The 23,271-nt window shown below is 28.3% G+C and overlaps 6 protein-coding genes across 6 annotated transcripts; 3 read left to right on the top strand and 3 right to left on the bottom strand.

The window, feature by feature from the left end:
* Positions 1-2,658: 2,658 nt before the first annotated feature.
* Positions 2,659-3,180, bottom strand: OCT59_014418 (uncharacterized protein; the record flags this gene model as incomplete). Its single annotated transcript, XM_025311665.1, has 1 exon — positions 2,659-3,180. The coding sequence occupies one exon, from the start codon at positions 3,178-3,180 to the stop codon at positions 2,659-2,661; it is 522 nt and encodes a 173-aa protein (XP_025169372.1).
* A 6,938-nt stretch (positions 3,181-10,118) lies between these two features.
* OCT59_014417 (uncharacterized protein) lies at positions 10,119-10,851 on the top strand (the record flags this gene model as incomplete). The annotated part of the gene is made up of 4 exons (XM_025311666.2): positions 10,119-10,235; positions 10,311-10,500; positions 10,567-10,708; positions 10,785-10,851. 4 exons carry the CDS (start codon positions 10,119-10,121, stop codon positions 10,849-10,851), a joined length of 516 nt encoding a protein of 171 aa, XP_025169373.2.
* A 745-nt stretch (positions 10,852-11,596) lies between these two features.
* On the bottom strand, positions 11,597-12,148 carry OCT59_014416 (uncharacterized protein; the record flags this gene model as incomplete). The annotated part of the gene is made up of 1 exon (XM_066150001.1): positions 11,597-12,148. The coding sequence occupies one exon, from the start codon at positions 12,146-12,148 to the stop codon at positions 11,597-11,599; it is 552 nt and encodes a 183-aa protein (XP_066002219.1).
* Positions 12,149-12,380: 232 nt separating this feature from the next.
* On the bottom strand, positions 12,381-12,792 carry OCT59_014415 (uncharacterized protein; the record flags this gene model as incomplete). Its single annotated transcript, XM_066150000.1, has 2 exons — positions 12,381-12,683; positions 12,751-12,792. The coding sequence occupies 2 exons, from the start codon at positions 12,790-12,792 to the stop codon at positions 12,381-12,383; spliced, it is 345 nt and encodes a 114-aa protein (XP_066002218.1).
* A 4,157-nt stretch (positions 12,793-16,949) lies between these two features.
* On the top strand, positions 16,950-19,476 carry OCT59_014414 (uncharacterized protein; the record flags this gene model as incomplete). The annotated part of the gene is made up of 5 exons (XM_066149999.1): positions 16,950-17,357; positions 18,080-18,292; positions 18,430-18,586; positions 18,694-18,855; positions 18,923-19,476. 5 exons carry the CDS (start codon positions 16,950-16,952, stop codon positions 19,474-19,476), a joined length of 1,494 nt encoding a protein of 497 aa, XP_066002217.1.
* Positions 19,477-19,940: 464 nt separating this feature from the next.
* Positions 19,941-23,268, top strand: OCT59_014413 (uncharacterized protein; the record flags this gene model as incomplete). Its single annotated transcript, XM_066149998.1, has 16 exons — positions 19,941-19,983; positions 20,054-20,241; positions 20,536-20,631; positions 20,701-20,847; positions 20,928-21,002; positions 21,073-21,231; positions 21,292-21,419; positions 21,485-21,635; positions 21,719-21,828; positions 21,894-22,022; positions 22,097-22,157; positions 22,375-22,398; positions 22,477-22,605; positions 22,670-22,694; positions 23,130-23,153; positions 23,231-23,268. The coding sequence occupies 16 exons, from the start codon at positions 19,941-19,943 to the stop codon at positions 23,266-23,268; spliced, it is 1,527 nt and encodes a 508-aa protein (XP_066002216.1).
* Positions 23,269-23,271: the final 3 nt, after the last annotated feature.

Below are 23,271 nucleotides of genomic sequence, written 5' to 3'. Positions count from 1 at the left end.
TTTATTCTATTTATTATATTTGTAAAATCAAATATAATAAATTACATAAGTACCCGAATACCCGAAAACTTTTATTTTTGGTTAAAAAAAAAAGGAAAAATTCTCCGATTTTCTCAAAAAAAAAAAAAAAAAAAAGTTATTGTTACATTCCTTTTAAAAAGTCCAAAAAAGTAAAGTTCTTGATGTGACAATGAAAATGAACTTTTCTTTTTATCACCCTACATTATTAAAATGGGTATGCATATATTCGACATAAAAAATCAAGTTTTAAAATGATGATGTTATCCCGTCATTAAATGAATGCCACAACTATTATTTTTATGCGTATTTTTTAGAAATACGCGAAAACTTTTGTTTTCCGGTAAAAAGAAGGAAAATTTTCCGATTTTTTTTTTAAAAAAAAAAAAATTGTTATCAAAAAAAGTAAAATTCTTGATGTGACAATGAAAATGAACTTTTTTTTTATCATCCTACGTTATTAAAAATGGTATGCATATATTCGACATAGTTTAGCAGAAATTTTAAAATCAAGTTTTAACAGGTTGAAAATGATCATTTAAATGAATGTCCATAACTGTAATCAAATTAAACTAAATTTTTATGCAGCCAAATATGATCATGCATATTTTTTAGAATTGATTTTCTTTCCAAATAAAATGTTGATCATCTCCTTATTTACAAAAATTTTGTATAACCTGGATAACCTTTTTGTCAATATATGAACTTGGGACGTCTGATAGGCATATTAATATATCACTTTTTGATATAGTATATTCGAAATAAAAGTTTTTTTGCCAGTTTTAAATTATAAAAAATTAAATGAATGACATAACTGTTAAAAAGGCTTCTGGTAAGGAATATTGTTACATTTTGTAAATTAAACCGATTTCATAACCCTACAAAAAATGTTTGTCCGATAAATATTCGAAATGGAGTCAATTTTCCGGACATTCGCACGCTATTATTCAATATTTGTTACAATTTAATACAAGATACGGATATTGGGAATTTTTAACCACATAAAAAACGTACAATATCATGATGAATGTCCAATAAATGTCAAGTAAATGTTCGGAACGGGGTCGATTTTCCGAACAAAAAACCGAACAGTGTTTGGACAATATTTTTTTATAGGGTAACCAAAAAAAAAAATTATTGATATTAATATCACGTTCCTAAATTAAATAAATGACAATTGTAATATTTACATCTGTAAATCAAATAATTGAAAATTTTTCTGAAATAAGATAAAAGGCTTGATATTATAACTTCCTATAAATAGAAAGTTCCGGTTCAAAAGAAATATTATTATATCTGAAAGAGAAAAATTATCATTTCTATAAATAACCTCATTTAAAATATATTATTACCTGTACCTGGTATGTTTGTTAAAATGTTGTGCACATATTCCGAACATAATCTTGGGAGACACGTTTGGCCGTGACCTTAAAGTTTTCAGGATGTGACAACGCATCTTACTACTATCTATGCGCCGAAGGTAAAACAATAATAATGTATTTTTATTATTATTCAGGTAGGTTTTTTCTAAGAAAATCAACAATATATTTTATGTACTATTAATATTAGATATTATTTATATTATTTAATAACTTTAAAGTATGATTTTATTACTTTAGTCAAATGATTTTTTTTTTAATAATAAAATCCTATTTCTTATCTAGTATATTATTATCTAATCAGAAACAATGAAGGTAAATTGGTAAATTGCTCCTATAAACTTTATTATGTTAAATCAATATACTTGAGCTTTGTCCTAAGAATTATCAATAAAATTTATTATTTTTTTTGTATAAAGTAAGTATCTAATCTTAATTTGAACTTTTAATAGATTTACGAAATTATAATAATTTTTGGTTAATTTCTTTAATCTGCAAATACGGGCTAATCAAAAAATAGATATTGTATGATTTCTTACCAAAGGGGCGTTTTTTTTTGGGGGTTACTGAATATGCATACCTTGTGATACATTATAAATTACGGAGCAAGAAAAAAAAGAAATTTAAAAAAAGGGGAACCGAAAAATTCAAATTATCTTATAGTTTAAAAAAGATGGTTTAACTGCTTTTAATTATGATTTGATGTATAATACTTACCTTTTTATATTTATTAATACAGTAGCTTAGAAATAAAAAACACTTTTCAATACTGCAGATTTTAAATCACGTGAACCTGATTTGAAATTTTTTTATGTGCGCATGTGCACATTGATCATGTGCGAGTTTTTAAAAAAAATTTTGTGCGCATACACTCCGCACATTGAATATTGGAAGGTTCACATAAAATATAACAACCAAAAACAATCAAAAGAAGGGTGAGTAGTCAAGTAGTAAATCAAAATGTACCATCGTAACAACTGCTGCGTAATGATTATTTACTCCAATTTGAGTATCTTTTTCATAAAAATTAAGTATGATTTAAGAAATATTTTATTTGAAAGTTTAAATACTGTCTTACAAATAGGAGATAATAAAAAAATGAAGTAAAAAGAATAATAAAGAACAAAAATAAATAACTATAATAAATATAATGCGTACAATAAATTTTGTGAGTTTCAAGTAAACATATCAAATTAATTTGTTAGGTCCCGAGAATGTTACAGATTTCAGAAAGGTTCATTTTAAACTTTAAAGGAATTAATCATTGAAAAGTAAGTGTGATAATGATGACTTTGGATCCAGGAATATCAAATGTAAAGATTTCAGAATGATTCGTTCGAGAGGAATTAATCATTGGAGGAAAAGTAGATATGACGATAATTTTGATTCCAGGAATATCAAATGTAAAGATTTTAGTATGGTTAATTTGTGAAGAATCGGTCATACTCGATGGGGAAGAATTATTTTGAATGAAATGCGGTACATTCTGGGGAATAGGCTGAGTAGCGTCGAAGAATTGTTGTTGAATATTATTTTCAGTATTTTGTTGATAAATAGGTTGTTGAACTTGTTGAATTTGTTGAGTATACTGCAGTAAGGGGTGTGGGAGATCTGATGAGGTGGTAGGGTAAGAAGATACAGCGTTACCAGGTGTATTGGTATAAGATGCTGGGGAAACATCCTCATTCTTCATGGGATAACTACTATTATCGTAATTGTAATTAAAATTTGAATTGGGATCAGTTGTTGGTAAACCATTATTAAATCCATCATTATTATCCATTGCCGATAGAGTTTACAAATTGAAGGTTCTGTTTTTTGTTGCATCTACTATTGTGAACTATGGGAATTGAGAAATGAACTCTTTTTATATTCATTTTTATATTACTATTTTCAAATAAGATACATTGTTTGATTCAACTATTCAACTATTTTACTATAAACGTGATCATATATAAAATAAGTTCAGTCTTTGTAAATCATTGTTTATCTGTGTTTTAATTTGGGGCGTATTTTCATTCATTAGGATTTTTATTTACTTGCCTCCTTTGGACATCGTAACATCGTAAATAATAATCATACTGTATATTTATTGTGATTGAATGATGATTTTATGACCGACAGGTGAAATATCATTGACCAAAAGCAAGGCGTCTTTAATAAATATAAAAAATTCTTTTTCTTATCAATATTTCTTACCTTTTTGCATAATAATAAGGAATATTATACTTCTTAAATTGGCAAGAAATCAAGAAATCTGTAGTTTACCAAAAGTAAAGTTTTTTTTGTTGGATAATAAACACCACAAAAAATTTTACACTGATGAAGAAAAATTGGACGTATTGACATCATGAAAGTACCACGTGATGTCAACAAAAATATATGCCAAATTAATATAGTATTTTCTGCTAATCTTAACCAGATTACACTTAAATTATGTAACCAACCATTTTATTAAGAATAAATTTATAATATCTAATATAGTAATGTTATATACAAATGTATGTGTGTTATAAATCGTAAATAAATAAATTTTTTTTTACCCTTATTATATGACACATGCGTAACGGTAAAGTACGAAATTTTATATCTATTGTTTACTATAAATATAACAAATATTAACTTTTTATTTTTTTTTGGTTCCACGTTTTTATATAATAAATAATATTAAACTTTATTTTTTTTTTATTCTTGAAATATCGAATACAGGACCTTCCATAAAAAGTTCAGTTTGAAAGATATAAAAAAAATTTATATAATGGGGTAGTGTGGGATCAGATACCATCATTTATCGACTATGAGAAACAATGTATAATTATTTTAATTATGTGGCTTATAAACGAATAATAAATATTAATTTTTGAATTGTCGACCTTCCATAAAAAGTTCAATTTGCATTTTTTTTTTCCTGAGCTAGTGTGACAACGGAACCCCTGTAGAGGTCAGGGGATAATAAAATTTAGCGGGTTTTTAAACATCAGTACTCAAATTTATATCTAGACCCCAAATAGTTAGGAAAAATAAGCAAACCAATATTATCTGACTTTGTTATCATGTGATTATTCCATTGTTCAGTCGATCAAACATTATCGTATAAATAAAAAATTATTTTGTATCCAAAATAACCATAATAATACTGTTTATGGGATGTGTTAAACAGTAAAATCATTAAGTACATGATGAATTGGGATATAAACATATAAACATGTAAGGATATATAAGATATATAATACAAATCTGCTATTGTTTCTTCGTTATAACAATGATTACCACAGCAATTGCAATAATCCTTCCCACACACATTGCATTTTTAATATTTGGTACTTTAGAAATAGTAAATAAAATTAGTATTGTACTTATAAATAAAAGACAAAATAGTAAAAAAGATTATACTTACTCTGAATAAATGAGTGCTGCAATTTTTTTTAGTTAAAGCTTTCTTTTTTTTTTTTGATTGTGCCAATTCTTCAGCATGAAATTGAGTATAATATTTATAATATTTATACAAACACTATTACTAAATGATCTTTTGATTAGAAGTTTTGGAATGGAATTTTTGGTAATAAAATTATGCCTAAAACTTTCTCTATATAAAAGTCAAATTGGCATTCTAAACCTATAAATTGTGTCTAATAAGTAAATTGTAGAGACAACAAAATACATATGTTACTTAATTTTTAGCTTAATGCACTAAGATGTTATCTTAATACTAAGGAAAATTACGATGTTAAAAATATAACAGTAAAAGGAAATTCTCTTCTCATCGATACAGTAGTTGGTTACTCTGGAAGTGGATAGTTATGGACTAGAAACAAAAATCGAAACAATTACTATTCCTCACGTGAGAGCCTACATTACCAAAGTAACTCACCGACAATTACTTCACTGACAATCATTTCGCTGACAAAACGTTTCACCGACAAACGTTTTACTGACATATATATATAAAATTAAATATAAAAATTTTATAAATATCTTTATATCTTTTGTATGAAATGGGGGGAATATTTTTTGTTAGTAATACGTATTTCTTTGTTATATTTAATAAAATGCAAAAAAACTACTAACTATTAATAACCTTAAACAAAAAAAAATTTTTTTAATAGTTTTTATTTAGTAATTATTAATAGCCACAATTTTTTTATTATCGTATAATACAATTAAATAATGTATACATAAAGGAAAGATATTATATAAAATTAAATCTTTTTTTTTATTTTCATTAAACTCTCTTCTTTCATTCTTTCATTGAAGTAATGGATATTTGCGAGGTTATTACTTCTATTCGTAATAAATATAAAATTAATGTTCATGTCTTCATTATGGTCAAAGACAAAAATAGAAATCATAAATACTATTGGTATTGTGAAAAGCGAGATATGTTAAACTGCAAAGGACGAGCAACAACAATATTAACCAAAGATCAACTTCGCAGTCGCAGAAGCCAGCTGAGTTAAAGTTATGAAAACTATCAAATTATTAAAAGAGAGATCTCAACAAACAAATGACAATCCTGTACAGGTTATCCAATCTATTGTAGCTGGCACTTCGCAAGATGTCCACCCGTATCTTCCATCACGTGATGCTCTTCGTCAAACGGTTAAACGAATTTGACATATTGATTATCCAATAGAACCACAATCTTTAGATCAACTTATCATACCTGAAAATATGCGATAAACTTTAAATGGTTCAGATTTCTTAGTTAGGGATTTAACCATAGTCGAAGAAAAAGTAATGATTTTTACTACTACTATTGAAATTGTTGCGATTAATACCATACATGCTGAATTCCAACCCAGTAATAGTTTTTGTATAAATCTATACCAAACGGGCTCATCGGCTCGAAATTAGCTCAAATTTATGCAAAAAGTAATCCAAATTTAAGCCAATCTAGAGCCAATTATATATGGATGAGCCCATTTGGTACAAATTTATACAAAAACTATTTACTGGGCGTAAGGAGTTCAAATAAGATTGTCACTTTCATTTATCGCAAAATATCTATCGCAAAGTGCAAGCAATATACCATCAGCATTTGATGAACTAAGGGCTATCATACCAGAAGAAGCCAATGTGTCCTGAAATTAAAACTTTATTAGTAAACCCCAGAAAAAGCGGTTTTTGGATCGGAATATCACAATTGTTTCGTCACTATCACGTGATCGATTACGCGCGTGACAAAAGATTATTCCGCGTCCTGAAATTAAAATTTTATTAGTGCATATGGACCGGAGAAAGTGTTTTTTCATAGAGTAAATAGTGAAGTACTTTTCTTCTTGTATCATTATGAAATTATGTAAATATACATAAATAGTGATAAAAATATTTTGACCACATTTATAAATATACATTGTATTATTATTACTGTTATGGTATCCGATCACGACAGCCACTTGAACGACTAACACAAGATCGACAACAAAATCTGCAATCCAAAATCTCGACAATCCAAAATCCTCGACAAGTCATTATATCGTTCAAATGATTTTCGAGATTTCGTACCAAAACCATGACGATAATATAACAATACAATATACATTTTTAAAATCGATAACGAGCTGATCTATAATTCAAGAAAAAATTAGCGAAAATATAACGTAAAAAATAATATTTTCAAATTATAATAATTCATAAATATAAGAACTTGCCGAAAAAACAATAAATGTTTAATATATCTATCATCAATGCAATAAATCAATAATGTAAATTTAATATTTGTTCTTTGAAGGATGCACTAATAGATTCACCAAATGTAAATTTTCTCTATTACTTTATATTTAATTGGGAGGTATTGTAACATCAACAAATAATATAATTAAAGTCAGTAAGTCACTAATAATTTATTTTATTTTACTAATGCGATTAAATGACTAAAACGTCATCTACTGTATGTCATATAACTTTAAAAATTAATTTGCCAAGAACTATTGCGACAGGAACACATTTTCAGGAATATTGCTCTTGTCACAATATCTGGAACAGAATATGTATTTTCCTGTCGAAAGAAAATGATTAAGTTTTGGATATTGGTTTGGCGTCGTTTCTGAATGAGTGAGTTTGATCTCGATCCCGATGATTGTGTGTTAATAAACCATTAATTTATTTCGACATCTGTTCCTTGAGGAAGTGGATTTGATCTTGACCTGTTGATTGTCATTATTTTATCCCATCGGTATTATGTATACACCGATGGAAGTATAAAATCCATCGGTGTATCCGCCATACACAATGAGATAAGAATAATGATTATTAATGATTTATTTGACGCTTTGGCTGTTGATTACATTACTCATATTAATACATTTAGATGTCAAGTCGTAAAACTCTTTGAATTGATGAAAGAAACGATTATAATTTGGATGTATTTAACATTAAAATTGTTAATGTGAAATCATTTGATTGATAAAAGACAAATTTAATCGAGTCAAAAAAAAAAACTAAAAGATTTAAAAAATATTCAAAGCATTGACTTAAAATTTTATTAAGTACTACTTGGAAGTTTAATGACTTGAATGATATTATTTTATCAATGCCTGTATCGACATATTTCTTAGAATGTTTTTTATTGGATGATGGCCATATACTGATTATACTGTATATGTGAGAATATTATCAATATTTTTAAAGAAATCCGGTAATTTATTGTAGGTTAGTGTGATTATTTTGCTCAGTTTAATTATTTAGTAATTTTTTTATGTTGAATTAGAAATAAAAGTCAGTCCCGCAGCAAACCACACTTCATAGATCTAAAAACCGCCCGATTGAAGGTATTTATCAAAAAATAGTGTTATAATAAATAATCTGGCTGGTATTTAAATACTTTGTACACTTGGATTTTATTCATAGTACATTTGGATTTAATTTATTATATAAATGGAATCTCAATATATTATATATAGTACATTTAATAAACAGATTATTTATATTTAATTGAATGGATAATTATAAATAATTTACAATTTATAAACATAAAATTGTTAAATATTAATAATATTTTTGAACGTAAAATGGATAAAATTATGACCATATATTGTTCAAATTGGTCTCATTTTTCCATATATTTTACACTTAGATTATGAACTTTTTAATATTTAAACTACATATAAAAGGTGACTAATTATTGAATTATTTTTAAATTGGTAACAGTTGTAACTTATGACCCTAGTGCACGATTCTTGGATGCTAATAGACTTTTTTTTAAATGCTTGGTCTAATTCATCAAATTTTTTATTGATATAGTCATCCAGCTCATCTATATCTTTATCTTTTAGCTCTTTTTGAATCTCTTCAACCTGGTAATAAACAATAAAAAATTTACATCCAATAAACATCAATAATGACTTACATTTTTTTCAAAGCTAGACTTTGAATTTTCACCGTCCAGCTACCATCTGACCATTGTACAGCATGGCGATTATGAGGGTCTTGAGCAACAAGAGTTGTATACCAGGCATGTGAAGGCATCCTGAAATTCTTTAACCGACCCTTTCACTTTATCTTCGACGGTAGCGGTGGTGGTAGACATTTTTTACTAGCTTGCTAATTTAGAATTAAGTTGGTAATGTTAGTAGTAAAATATATTTCTAACAAGAATAACCATATAAAAAATTTTCTGGGGAAAATTCCGATAAATGATCATTTTTACTAGTTTTCATTCCAAAAAACCCAGACATGATCAAAATTTTCTATAGGATAATCTTTACGCCCATCAACATGTCGCTACAGCACTATAAAAAATTTTTATCCGTTATTTCTGTAAAAACTCCGTAAAATGAGCCTTTCACGTAATTCATTCACGGAAAATGTAAATGATAAATTCCGGGATATAAGGTTATTAATTCCGGAAATATGAACCTTTTACAGAAAAAAGATGGAATATAAAAGATGGATCGACTTTTTTTACAGGTTAGTACTTTTGCAGCTAGATTTTATGACGATGACACATGATTTATAGATCTATATATCTTCTTTCCTTTTTTGATTGTTAAATTCCAATTCGCGTATTATGTTCCCATTTTTTCCTAAAAAATCAAATTCATTTTTAATAAAATTTATTCCAAAAATCCAAAATTCTAAATTTTTATTGTTGTTACAAATAACAGATAATGAATGATATTCATAAATTATTTAAAGTATATTTGTATGTATTATATTATTGATAAAAGTATTATGCAATATTGATTTTTATGTTTAATTATTAGTTTTTTATCGAAAAAACATAGATCGATGATTTTTATGAATAGAATTTGGAATTTGTGATATTCAACTTTCACATTATTGTAATTGTCAATGACTTACGCAAACTCAGCCCATCTGAAATTCTGAATTTATCTTTATTGTTCGTTTAGGATTTGAAAACATCATTGTATTTTTGTTTCATAATCACGATTCTGGATACATAACATGTGCGATTTGCAAGGAGACGATGTAATTGTCAAATGAAAAAAAATTTTTGTATTAGATAGTACATGAGCGACACGGAATTTAACAATCAAAACAAGGAAAGAAGACATTTAGACCTATAAATCATGTGTCATCATCCATCATGAAATCTAGCTGCAAAAGTAGCGACATGTTGGGCGTAAAAATTATGCTTATTAAAATATATCAATAAAATCATTTTACCTGAACATTGAGAATCGTATTGTCACACAGATGGCCATGGTAAAATATATATAAACATTACCAATTTAATTCCAACTTAGCAAGCTAGTAGAAATGTCTACCACTACCAATACCATTGTTACTCTCCGATTACGTGGCGATGGCGTAGATAAAGTGAAAGAGTCAGTTAAAGAATTTCAGGAATATTCAAAGTCTAGCTTTGAAAAAAATGTAAGTCATTATTGATGTTTAATAAACACAATATTTTAGCCTCTTGGGTGTAAATTTTTTATCGTTTATTACCAGGTTGAAGAGATTCAAGAAGAACTAAAAGATAAAGATGTAGATCAGCTAGATGACTATATCAATGAAAAATTTGATGATTTAAATCAAGGTTTTATTAATTATTCGAATATTACTCGAGAATACGTTCGTAGCTTGGCACCTAAAAGGTCTGATTATCTTAGTGAAGAAGATTTTAAAAAAGCCAAAGAAGGTAAATAACATAAAATTAATAACACAAAAAAACGTGACTAATTTATTCTGACCTGCAATAATAAAGAGTACCAGAACTTCATTGCTTGGGTGACTGGGGTAATTCAAAAACTCTCCGAATGGCTCAAAGACCTCTTTGAAAAGATATTGAGTTTCTTCAAAAGTTTGTGGAATTGGATCAAGGCTCACGTGCAGAACGTGGCTAAAAAGTATACTTTATATTTAAATATAAACTGTTTACTTAATTTCTCTCCCATTTATAACAAAACATTTATTATTTACTAGTGTCAAAGAATTTGTGAAGACTGTTAGCAAAATGATCAAGAACCTTTATGATTTCCTTTTTAATTAAAGAAAGCAAAGTAAAATTTAATTACGTAATCACCCCGCGCAGTGAATAAATTTTTTTTTTCTCAGATGTAACACGAAAATGTAATTTTAAAGTGAAGTTTTTTTAATAAATTGAGAAAAAAAAGCTAAGCAAAAAAAGATTTGTTGGTATATAATGGTATATGTAAACTGTACTGTACGAAAAGTGCAGGGATGATGATTTCAAGTATACATAGTATACATACTGTACGAATCAGCTAAACTGTACAAATTGTAGTTGTACGAATATTACCGTAATATTCCCCTTGTTTTATTTCGTTTGTTCCGAACAATATTTTTCCCAAATATCATGCGCACTAGCAACTGATGTCGTTTTTTTTAGACTTGGTCAAATCGTTCGGATTTTTGGGGCACTATATGATATTATCCGTTTAATCTATCCGCTCAAATTTTTCGATGTTATGCATGATACAGCAAAAAATAAAAATAAATCTCATGTTGTTTTATTCTTTCAATGTAAATTATATGAGAATTAGCCAAAAAAAACTATACATGCAGTAATACAAGAATACAATATTTGCGATTTTATTTTTCCAAATATAAATAAAGCAAACCTTTGTTCATATATTGTACAGTACATATTGCTTTTCAATACATTAATACAGGGTAAATTATTACTTCAATAATGCAAAATATACCGATCATAAGATTTGTAGTATACATAAACCTATTACACTTGCTTGTTTTCTTTTTTTTTTTCTTGCCCTTCATAAGTTGAGTTTTTCTGGTAATTCAAGAAAGAAATCGTTATAAAACATTAAGGTAAAATATAAGCAAAATATAATATACATAATATACATACATATGTCTAATTCATATACGGTTCCATCGCCCAATACACACCATGCTATCCGACTGGTCTCAAATCCCTTTGATGTGATTTCGAAGTAATCTCCGAGAAACCATAATATATAATTCATTGAATCCCAATCGAATACGCGGCCATAACAATCAATAAATATCATTCCACAATAACGTCTTCCAATAAAAATGATATGGGTAAATCCAAACCGAACAACTTCTTGTACATTACAGATAAGCTCTTTCATAGAATCTTTTTGAGAATATTCATCATGAAGCTTAAGATTGAGAGAGGTTGCTACACGGTAACAATCAGATTTACTTATTTCTTCAACTAAAACGAGCGAATTATTACGTGGTGTCTTATTGAGGCTTGTACCAACTGATATTTGACACATGGAAGAACTATCGCATTTTTCCTTAGTCGTATCGTTCGGGAATACAAAGTAACATGGCATCTTCGGGAGTTTGTCTGTCCACAAAGAGCCATCCAAGGTACCGATTAGGAACAGTTTCCCCAAGCTTGACTGCAGCCTGCATATTCTTCCGTGATTGGGGCATTTTGAAAGAGTGTGGGAATCATTTCCACTCTCCTCTCCGATGCTGTTTTGTTGACACGGTATATTAGCGCCCCCTCTTGTTTCGTCTGTGCCTTCACGCAACGGAGTGACGCTCCGAACATATACTGGTTCACAGACTTCCTTTCCTGTATTTTTTTCTTCCTTTCGATTCTTCTTTTTTTTTCTTCGTGCATTTTTTGTAATCCTCTTTGTTTATGTTGAATATGTGCTTTTGATCGTCGATGGGTGAGCCTCCGCATCCTCTTGCATCTTGATAAGATAGGCCCGTGTTACTTTTTTTTGTCTCCTTTTGATGTAATACTTCCACAAAAGGCACAAAACATCCCAGATCGTTGTCATAGGAATCGGCTGAAGGCCTGGTGGGGTTATCAATTTTCCGTCGGTGCCGTAAGGAATAAAGATTCCCTCCGTTCTATACAAAAAAAATTTATTAAATACTTTTCGACCATTTCCTCTATGCAATCTCTCTCTCCACTTACTTGAAAGGCTCCACGAACTCCTCTATTAACTCCTTCTGCCATTCTTCTTTTAATGTTTTTAACCAGGATGGACTGTGAAAATGGGATGTATAAATAAAAATACTTTGTACGCAAATAAATTTTGTTTGGTCTTCCGTTGCCATATATACAAACATTGTGCAAATATTAACAATCAAAATCTTGATTTCGAAGTTTCTCGCATTTTTAGTAATTATTACGTCATTATATTAATTATTATTATTTGAGCATTATATACTTTGACTGTTTGACAGATATGTGATATATAATAACATATCATAATCTCTAATCGTTTATCAAACTATGGCACGTAAGCAACCATCCAGAAATAATCGACACCAAACTAAAGGATTGTATACAACCAATCCGACTCAGTACATACCATTGACGAACTTTAACAAATACAAACATATATTTGACGGAATACATATTGTCGTTGTTAACAAACACACTAGAGATCCAAAGGGTGTGTTCAACTACAACGAGCTTCTAAATTGGCTAGAGGTAAGCTCTTTCCGGTCTTACGCTGAAAATTTGCTGCAATGAAAGAAATTATCTGTGAAATTTATTCTTTCATAAAAGGACTTCGTCCTATTGGACACGCTAAGAAATTAATCTTTAGATTGAATGCAGCTCACAAGTCTGATATGGTTAGTAAAACATGTGACACCCTACGAACGTCTGAAGAATGTCATGTGCTAATGTTATTTTTTTTACTTCACTCACTTGAAGATAAATGTCTTTGTTGTAGAACAACGGGACAAAGTCCCCGCTTTATTAATACAGAGATAAAAAATAAATACAAATGTTCGGGATGTAGCCCGTGATACATGACGATGGTTAGATTAAAGAAGTCGTTCTGCGATCTAGTTGTATTGGTTTAACCTAATGTTAATACTTTCTATTTGGCTTCCGGCTTTTATTTTGTATATATGTTTTCTCTATCCATTATACTTCTTGCGGAAGCTTCTCAAAATGGTGAGCAATCGAGGGTCATTAAAAGGGTGAGGTCATTAGTTAATCTTGTATAGAAACTTACTTCTTTAACTTAAATCTATAACCTAATGATACCGGTATGATCTAACCATATCTCTATAACCTAGATCAACTGGTTTAATATGATTATATTAAATCAGCAAACTGCATAAAAAATGTTAAAATGATTTATACAGTAGATGATTTCATGTTCCTAAAAAATTCCAAAAAATACGAAGCATGAAAATTTGTTTATTATGATTATAAATACAAGATTATAATTTGTATCATATTAGCTTATTTTAAGTAATTTAAAGTAATAGTGTATTTATTTTTATATATGTACTCCGTGAAGTTCCCAACTTCCCATACAAAGATCTTGCAATAAATACCCTTTTTGGGTCATGATCTCATACGTTTAAGGAAATACTTTGGGTGAAATTTTAAATAATCATTAATCATTACTCATTACTCATTACTCATTAATCATTAATCACAATTGAATAGAGTAGCGTCCCAAAGAGATCCTCAGATACTAAAATTTGTAATATGAGACAAGGACAAAAAAAGAAGAAGCGGACCTTAAAAAGCCTTCACCTTCTTCCCCACCTTTACCTCTTCCTTTCCCCCCTACTCAAAGGGTTGAACAATTTGTTGCAAAACTTGTCACAACAAACCCTCCCACCTGCAAACTTGGTTTTTATTTATAGTTTATTAAAAAAATTAAAAAAATTTGTGATGTAAAATGAAAAATTTTTTTAACAAATGAATAAGCCCCGACTAATTTAAAAAAATCTCAGCCACAGTAAAATTCTTTATTATTTAGGAAATATTGAGGCTTAATAATATATACGTTTTTAAAAGGAATAATTTGGTGAAAATCCTAATTAATAATAATAAATAAATAATTGTGTTAAAATGAATTGTCACAACCCTCATCAAAATCCTCATCAGCAAACTCGTCTATGAGTCCGTTAGCAGCTTCCCACTCGCGTTCCATTGAAAAAAAAATAATAAAATTTTTTTTTTTTTACACACATGAATTTATTTAATCAATAAGTCCCCAGTGACTAATTTATCAATGACATTATAATTTTTCATCACCTTAGGAAATATTGAAGCTTAATCCCCTTCTTAGACCGCAGTTATTACAATATCCGTTCATTAAAATGATGTAATGTATATAAATATGGATGAGATAATTTTTTTTTATTTATTTACCTTTATTTCAAAATGATATGTATGTTGTAAATATAGAAATAAAAAAAAAAATTTTATCTTCCCAAGTTAAATTAAATAAATATACATTATGAAGCCACTGACTTTTTGTTTCATGTTGAGCTTCTTCCCATATGAAGTGAAATAAAATAAAATTTTTTCAAAATGTGCTGATTTTTACATATATGCACATGTTTCATGTTTTGTATACTTTTAATAATCAAAATCAATGAAAGAAAACTAAAAATATGCAATCATTTGTTAGCCATGTAAAATTTGCCACCTAAAATAATGTGAATGTCACATTAATTTTTTTAGTTTATTGTATTTTTTTAAAAGTATTTTTTTTTAAATAATAAATTTAAAACAATATATTAGGTAAACTGATTTTTTTTCATTCTAACAATGATTTACACCATTTATAATAACCTCATGTAAAAAAAATATTATCCTTGAGATTTTTAAAATTTATAAAATTAATTTAAATTAAAATATAATATGCTCTGATTCTTAATCATTGATTCCATGATACTATTAATTAATACACTTAAAATTTGCTTCCTTCAGTCCCATGTTCTGTAGTGGGTACTGGAATAAAAAAAATACTGGCTAGTTATATATGTAAATTTGATATCAAAAAGATAAATAATATTATATTATTCCAGATAAGATTTTGTTTTTAAATTTACTAGATTCTAATTAATTCATTTATAGTTTTAGAAAACAGTATTATAAAAACACATCAATAATACAATAAAAAGTAAAATTTAAATTTACTTTAATTAAATATATTTAATATAACCTAATTTTTATTTTTAAACTATTAAATACTTTTTCTATCTATGAATAGAATCTTGAGCAATATATAAGCAACAAAAAAGGTCAAAAATTTTATAATAGTTCTATGCAAGATTTTTATCAAGATAAATAAGCAAATTCAACATATGACTTTACAAATTGCCTAAAAATAAGTAATCAAATTATATAACCTTATAAAATTTTTTAGTACAAAAATTCACAATCACTGTAAAAATTCTGATCCATGTTTTATCTTTCCATGTTTTTTCTGTAAATGTATCATTTTCATGGAATTAATAACCTTAAATCATGGAAATTTTCATCTTGCTAACACAGATATCCATGAATGTATCATTTTTACAGAATTTTTATGGAAGACATGGAGAAATAATGGAAATATTCAGATAAAAATTTTTATAGGGAATAATAAAATATGTTGATAATTTCCAATTATTGTTATTTTATTTTTCATTTTATTAATTACCATACTTTGCAATAATATACAATTTAATATTTCACAGTTCATCACTTTTTCAATAATATTATGATATCCCAATTAAAATATTCATTATATCTCTTTTTATTCCTTATTAGCTTAATATATTATTACTATCAATTAAAACTCCTGTTTTTTAGATATAATAAATTATATTAAATAATATATGATATCACTAATAAAAATATTTTAAAAGTCATTCTTTTGATCAAATATTACAATTTATTTGATAATCTTATTAAGAATTTTTGTAATTAAATATTGTCCAATTTATCCAAAAAATAAAAAAATAAGCAATTATAATAATATATGATTTATTAAAATTTTCATCAAAATTAAGCAAATAAAAGATATGATATTAGCCATAAATAAAAATATAGTATGTAATTGATAAGTACTAATTTGTATTGTAATAGTAAGGGTTGCAACCTATTACTACTTTTAAAGTTAAAGTATTGTATTAATAGAAGGTGCAGCAAATATTTTAAAAAAGTCAGCAGTTAAAGAACATGTAAAATGTAAAAATTATACTGATGCTGAAAAACTAGAAATAGCACATATTCAAATGGAATCTTTACAAAATCAAATTTTTTTATCTGATGCAAATGTAAGACATATTATTACTATAATGTAAGTTGTATATTTTTTATCAAAAAATAATTTACCCCTCTGACTTTTACCTTCCATTATTGAAATGATGAAAAAATCAGAAACACCAAATCTCTCTGATGGATCAATTACTTATTATACAAATGAAATTTTAGGGCACAAATTTCTAATAGTAATAGCTAAAACTATTGAAGATAAAATCTGGAAAGAATTATCTGTTGTGGGATTTGGAATAATAATTGATGAAAGCACAGATATTACAATAACTAAATATTTAGATATATATATTTCATATGTAACTAAACAAGGAATATTCAAAATTCATTTCTTATGTCTTTTACCCTTAACTAAATGTGATGCAAAGAGTATTACAAATATTATAATTGATATTTTTTTAAAAAAAGGAATTCTATCTAAACTTATAGCATTTGCTTCAGATAGAACTTCTGTTATGTTAGGAAAAAATGAAGGTGTAGCAGCAAAACTTTCTAGAGTATATATGTAACCTTTAATTGTAAATTATTGTATAGCCCATAGGTTAGCTTTAGCATGTAAAGATGAAAGAAAAGAAATAGAGTTTTATAAGGAAGCTGAATTATTAGTTAAAAAAATTTATGGTTATTTCAAAAATTCATGCTCACGTATTTAACAATTAAAAGAAATTTAGGATCTTCTGGATTGTTCAATTTTTAAAAATAAAAAGATTATATGAGATACATTGGCTTGTATGGTATAATGCTATTAAAAATATTTGTAATTCAATTCCTGTAATGATGATCATGAATTATATACTAAATTAACGTTATGGAGAATGTTGGCATTTTTATACTTTTTTTATGATATTTTAGAATATATAACACAGTTGAGTAGTTTTTCCAAAAACAAAATTTAAGATTTTCCGATATAGATTTAATGATACAAGTAAGCCATGATTAATTCTATTCAAAAAGAGTTTTTAATGGAAGATCAGTCACAAAAATTCAGATATAATGTTCAAAGATTTATCGACAAAACTAATCCATTTGGAAATAATTCAGTTGAATACATTATGAGTCATAATCTTTCCTTTACTGAGTAAGATTATGATACCAACCACTGTTTTTACTCAAATAATAATAGATGCAAAAGCTTTTTTAAAGTTATATTTATAAATTTATTATTTATAAAACTTGATATTATGTTTCTTAATTCTTACTAATTATTTTTATTTTAAAGAATAAGATAAATCAAGAAACAGAATCTAAAAAAATATCAATAATTCAAGGTGCATTAGATTTTATTTATTACATTCGTGATTATTGGTGTGGAGATTTAGCTATTGGGTGGTGCAAGTATGGAAGAATTGTTGTGGCTAATTTATTACAAGTTCCATTAGAACAAATTCCAACAACAAACAATCATCTCGAATCTTTTAATAGTGAATTAAAGGTTCATCAATTACAAAAATTTCAAAATAATGGTCATCTTTTACGCTTTGATTTTTAAGTGTAATTTTAAATAAAAGTAGCACACCAAATATTCTTTTAAAAAGAAGTCTGAAAAGTAAATTGCAAATACAATTAAAGAAGCGATATGAATCTTATGCATTATTTTCGCCAAAAGAAAGAATTCAGCTTGAAAACCATTATAATCAACTAGTTTACTACACACCAGATTCTAAACGGGATGAAGCTGCTGAACGCATCTGTAAAGAAAAAAAAATAATTCAGATAGAATTTAATGGTAATACCTTATATCTTTGGGTGATTTCTGACACCTCAACTCATTTTGAACCAAAAATATATATTGTTCAATTACTTCCTAATATTACATGATTTTTTATCTCGTAGTTGTGCATGTAAACATCTTAGAGCATCAATTCTTTGGATTAATTGGTTGCGATTTACAACCACCTCATCCAAAATATTACAACACTCTTGATCATCAAAATTTACCATATATTTCTTTACCTACGAGAGATGAAGCAGTAAAAAAATTTGAAACAAATCAAGGTAATTAATGATAATTAAATTATTAAAATAATAACTAAACTTTTTTATTAACATTACATTTTTAAAGTACATTCTTATCATAACTCTGAAATACCTTCACTATCACTATTACCACAAGATTCTCTTCATAATCCTGAAACAACACCAACCTCACATAATGAATATGAAAAAACATTTCATAATCCTGAAACACCACCACCATCATCTCAAAATCCCAAAAAATTCTCTTTATCACTTTATGACCAAGAAAATAGAGAACCTGTACATTCATCATTAAACCATAATGTGGCAATCTGGAAACAAGAACATATTACATTAGCTACAAATTTGCTTGCTAATTTAAATGAACTAGAATTGATTGCAAAAAGTATAAAACAATTATCCGTCAATGTGCCTGATGGAATAAAAGAAGATGCTAAACAATTAAATATAGTAATGGCGTTTATTTTAGAAAAAATTGATGAGAATGAAGATATCAAAAAGTTAAGAGATATTTCAAATAAGATCTGGAAAGAACGAAATACTCAAGAAAAAAGGAACAAACACATGTTAAAAGAGAATATATATCCTTTATCACCTTCAAAAAAACAACGCCGCCATGATTCACATTCAATATTTTAATACTATACTTTGTTATTACATTTCTAACGTGTATTGTATTAAATTTAAATATATGTATTTTGCTTTTTATATATTTTAAAAAATAAAGTCTATATTGAAGTGATTATAATATAAATGTTTGAAGTTTTGAATATATAGATATTTGAATTGCGTAAAAAAAATTTCAGTCGTCGCGTACTTGGCAAGTGTTATGATGTAATCAAAATTTACCGACCCTCCCATAGTGGGTCGGAGATCTGCATATGCATCCGAGGGTCCCCCGTCCGAAAAAATTCGGTAGTTTTGTAATTGTAACGCGCACGTGATTTTTGCATGCTAGTGATCGTATTACACTCATTGACCATATATAGTAAACTAAGATGATGAAAAAATAATTTTAGAAAAAATTAGATAAAAAAAAGTAATTTTTTATTTTTAAAATCAGAGAGTATAAAACGCGATAAAAGCTTTATAAAGACGTAAAAATGTACCTAAGTCCTGAATGTATTAACGCCCTGAAATATCCTGGTAAGACAGACTGAAGCTATTTCTTATGACAATGCTTTCTATTTTAACGTAATCGTTTGTGAATATTTAGCCTTTTGGCGGAACAGAGATGATCCCTCGCTCAAGAAGTTCTTAGACTTCCGACGCTGTATGGGTGACTTAAAAGATCCAGAAATGGAACACAGTCGATATAATCTTGAACTAAATACTATTACTAGTTACTATGATGGAACAACTGAAATCGGGAAGAAGGCACGGAAATGGAAAGAAGAATTTAAGGCGAGTTACTTTGTTTTGGTATTTTCACGGGAAATGCTGTAGTGTTTCAACAGACTATCTTGTGAGTTGCTTGCTCACACGGACACCTTATGAGTTGTTTGCTTATAAGACAAGAGTTGCTTGCTCGTCCGTGATAGTTTCGGATTGCTTGTTCGCACAGACACCTTGTGAGTTGCTTGCTTGCAAGGCAAAAGTTGCTTGCTTGTCTGTGGTTTGATCACGCAGTATTACTTTGCATGAGCATTACTTTGCATGTTGTATTTGATTATTCTAATCTGCTTTTCTATGTTAAAGGATGATAAAAAATCGAATTCGGTAAAACTCTTTTGGAATCTAGAAGACATTATCATGGAATCCGAGATAGTTGATGAAGAATCCCGATTGCAGTGGGTAGGTTGCCTTTACAAGAACTATCTCTAGTGCTAATATTTCTTCTAACTCTTTATTTTTGATTTTCAGAAAGAAGGGATGAAAGAGTTCGAAGGAACAGGTCTCCGCTATCTTAAGGAGACTTCGTTCGCGGTGCAAGAAAAACAAATCTCTTCTTACAAACGGAATGTCTCAAAAATCGATGAAGAATCAGCTTCTGCAACATCAACCAAAAAGGTAAGTATAGCTCACAGTTTCATAAACAAATGAATTTTGTACAGATATGACTGACATCATTTTTTTGTAATACGGTTCAGACCAAAACGTTTAATGTCTCATTTGACGAATTTGTTGGCTCCGGCGAGACTTCTGGCAAGACTACAGAAATTGCCGTGAGTATTTAAAAATCGGGGTTATATTTCTTCTGTTGTGCATGATAAATTTACTTACCTCAATATCTAGGACAAGGTTAGCGAGGTCAGCGACAGTGAAGAACTTGGTCAAAATGATGAAGAAAGTTCTGATGATAATCATGATGATGAGGATTTCAGTGGGCGTAATATTAGAACGAAGATGGAAGAAGTTAAACGAATCAAGCTAGCGATTGCAAAAAAAGTTCAGGTAGTAGTATTAATCATTATTTGTATTCTAACTAATCTAACGATATTTTGCATGTAAAAGGACGAAATGAAGGCTGAATATTCAGCAAAGTATCACAAATTGCATCCGGAGAACAAATGGAAATTACCTTCCGGAAAGTTCGTTGAAGATATTCTTTATGAATATACAATAAATTTGGACCATGAAAGGTAGACATTTAAGGCATACATAGAGTTTGTTATAATTACAATCTAACTATAAGTTATGCTTTTAGCTATCTACACAGTTTTATAATCGATACAAGTGATGAAACAATCATGAATCTTTTCAGTGAACCTGACCAGCAACATATCAGAGAATGTAATATTCCTTCAGAACCGCAAGTAGATGATAATCTGCTAGACTTTCTTTTACGCTACCGACAAGTGAGTATAATCAATTACTTTCGCCAATGTATAGCAATGATAGCAATGTATATAAACCATTACGTTACGTTTATGTCGTTTAGAATAATCCTCAAGATCTGCGTAGGGTAATCAACATCGATATAGATTTATCTTCTTATAACCCACGGAGAGATTATGACTATTACTACGTTCATGAAGTTTTTTCTCATTTGTGAGTATTAATAAAATTTTGCATGCATCTTCAATATTATTTGAACTAAAACTTGTTATTACTAGACTTTTACGGTATGAACTTAGGCCTCAGGATTTTTCTAATCCTCACTTAGAGGGTTGGTTCAAGACGAACCTCTGGAGCATAATCGTAGATAGTTGTTTTTTAGATGTATTAGATGCAGAGTTTATACGGTGAGTGTACATTATATATAAATATAGCAAGCACATTGAATATAAAGAAAAATTTTTAATGAAATTTCCTTTAGGGGTGAAGGTTGCTCTCGTGCTTCAGGACAACGAAAAAACAAGGGAAGAAAAGATTCAAAAGTTCGAAAGCTTTTTGGGCGTAAGTGTGATGGAATCTTACGAAAGTTGGGGACACCGGAAGAGTATGCGATAAGTGAAGAGGGAAAATTGTGGGATGGGGAAGACGGAACCAAATTCTTGGCCGATGGATTTAAGAAATTACCAAAAACTATGCGAGACACACTAGTTCAAAAAGTCAGGAGGTTTAACCTCAGTTTTGTAATTTCTCATCAATTAGAAGCTGTGGGTTTCCTTCATTCTGGTAAGATACCTGGTATTCCCCTATACAGTATTTCGTCTTTTATTAAACATTCTATTTATTATTTGTCAATATCTCCAGCAATTAGTTATGGATATACCATGTGGGTCAATTTGTCGACTACGTAGGTTTCCTACTACAAAGATCCCAGAAAGCTTGGACGAAGTTGATGAATTAATAGCAATGGTGAATGACATGCTTGTTGCAAAAGTATGTTCCATTAACTGCATTCAATTGATCCATGTCAATTAGTGACTGATTTATTTTTATTTAGTTACGAATTAAAAGATGTTTAGAAAGTGTGAATAATTATTATTCTAGCGATATAGAACTGAAGAGACGCTTGAAGAACAGAAAAGAAATCAAAGCAGGAGGAGATAACTTTCCAGATACACAGAAGACTCCAAAAACGAAAAGGATTAAGGTAGTAAAAGAGGTCGAAATCGGAATTTAGGTGCAAACTACGCTATATAGTTACGTGGTAAAAGTTTGGTTTGCTGTATAAAATAATGTAAATATGGATAAAAGTAATCGGTATTACAATTTGTGTGAATTTGGTTCTTGTAGTTTAGCACTTTAAAATCAATCGAAATTTTTCTTGGATTGGCGTGAACAATTTGTTCACGCGCACGTGATTTTTCATTGTAAGATTTTTTTCAGGTGTGCCTTCTCAGAGTAAGATAAAAATAATGAGTTGTTATATATTATTTACTGCTTTCTGGACATAAACGAAGCGAGTGGACAGATGATTGAATCAGGTAAGACATCTGTTTTTTAAATATATGAAATTATTAATTTAATTTTAATAATAATTATTTTTTTTTAAAAAAAATAGATCTCAATCAAGACGATGAAATAAATTTTAAGGAATAAATT

The sequence above is a fragment of the Rhizophagus irregularis genome, chromosome 22, assembly GCF_026210795.1.
Source record: "Rhizophagus irregularis chromosome 22, complete sequence".
NCBI classification, from domain to species: Eukaryota; Fungi; Glomeromycota; class Glomeromycetes; order Glomerales; family Glomeraceae; genus Rhizophagus; species Rhizophagus irregularis.
The sequence above is the reverse complement of the archived record's forward strand: the minus strand, read 5'-3'. Positions and strand labels throughout refer to the sequence as shown.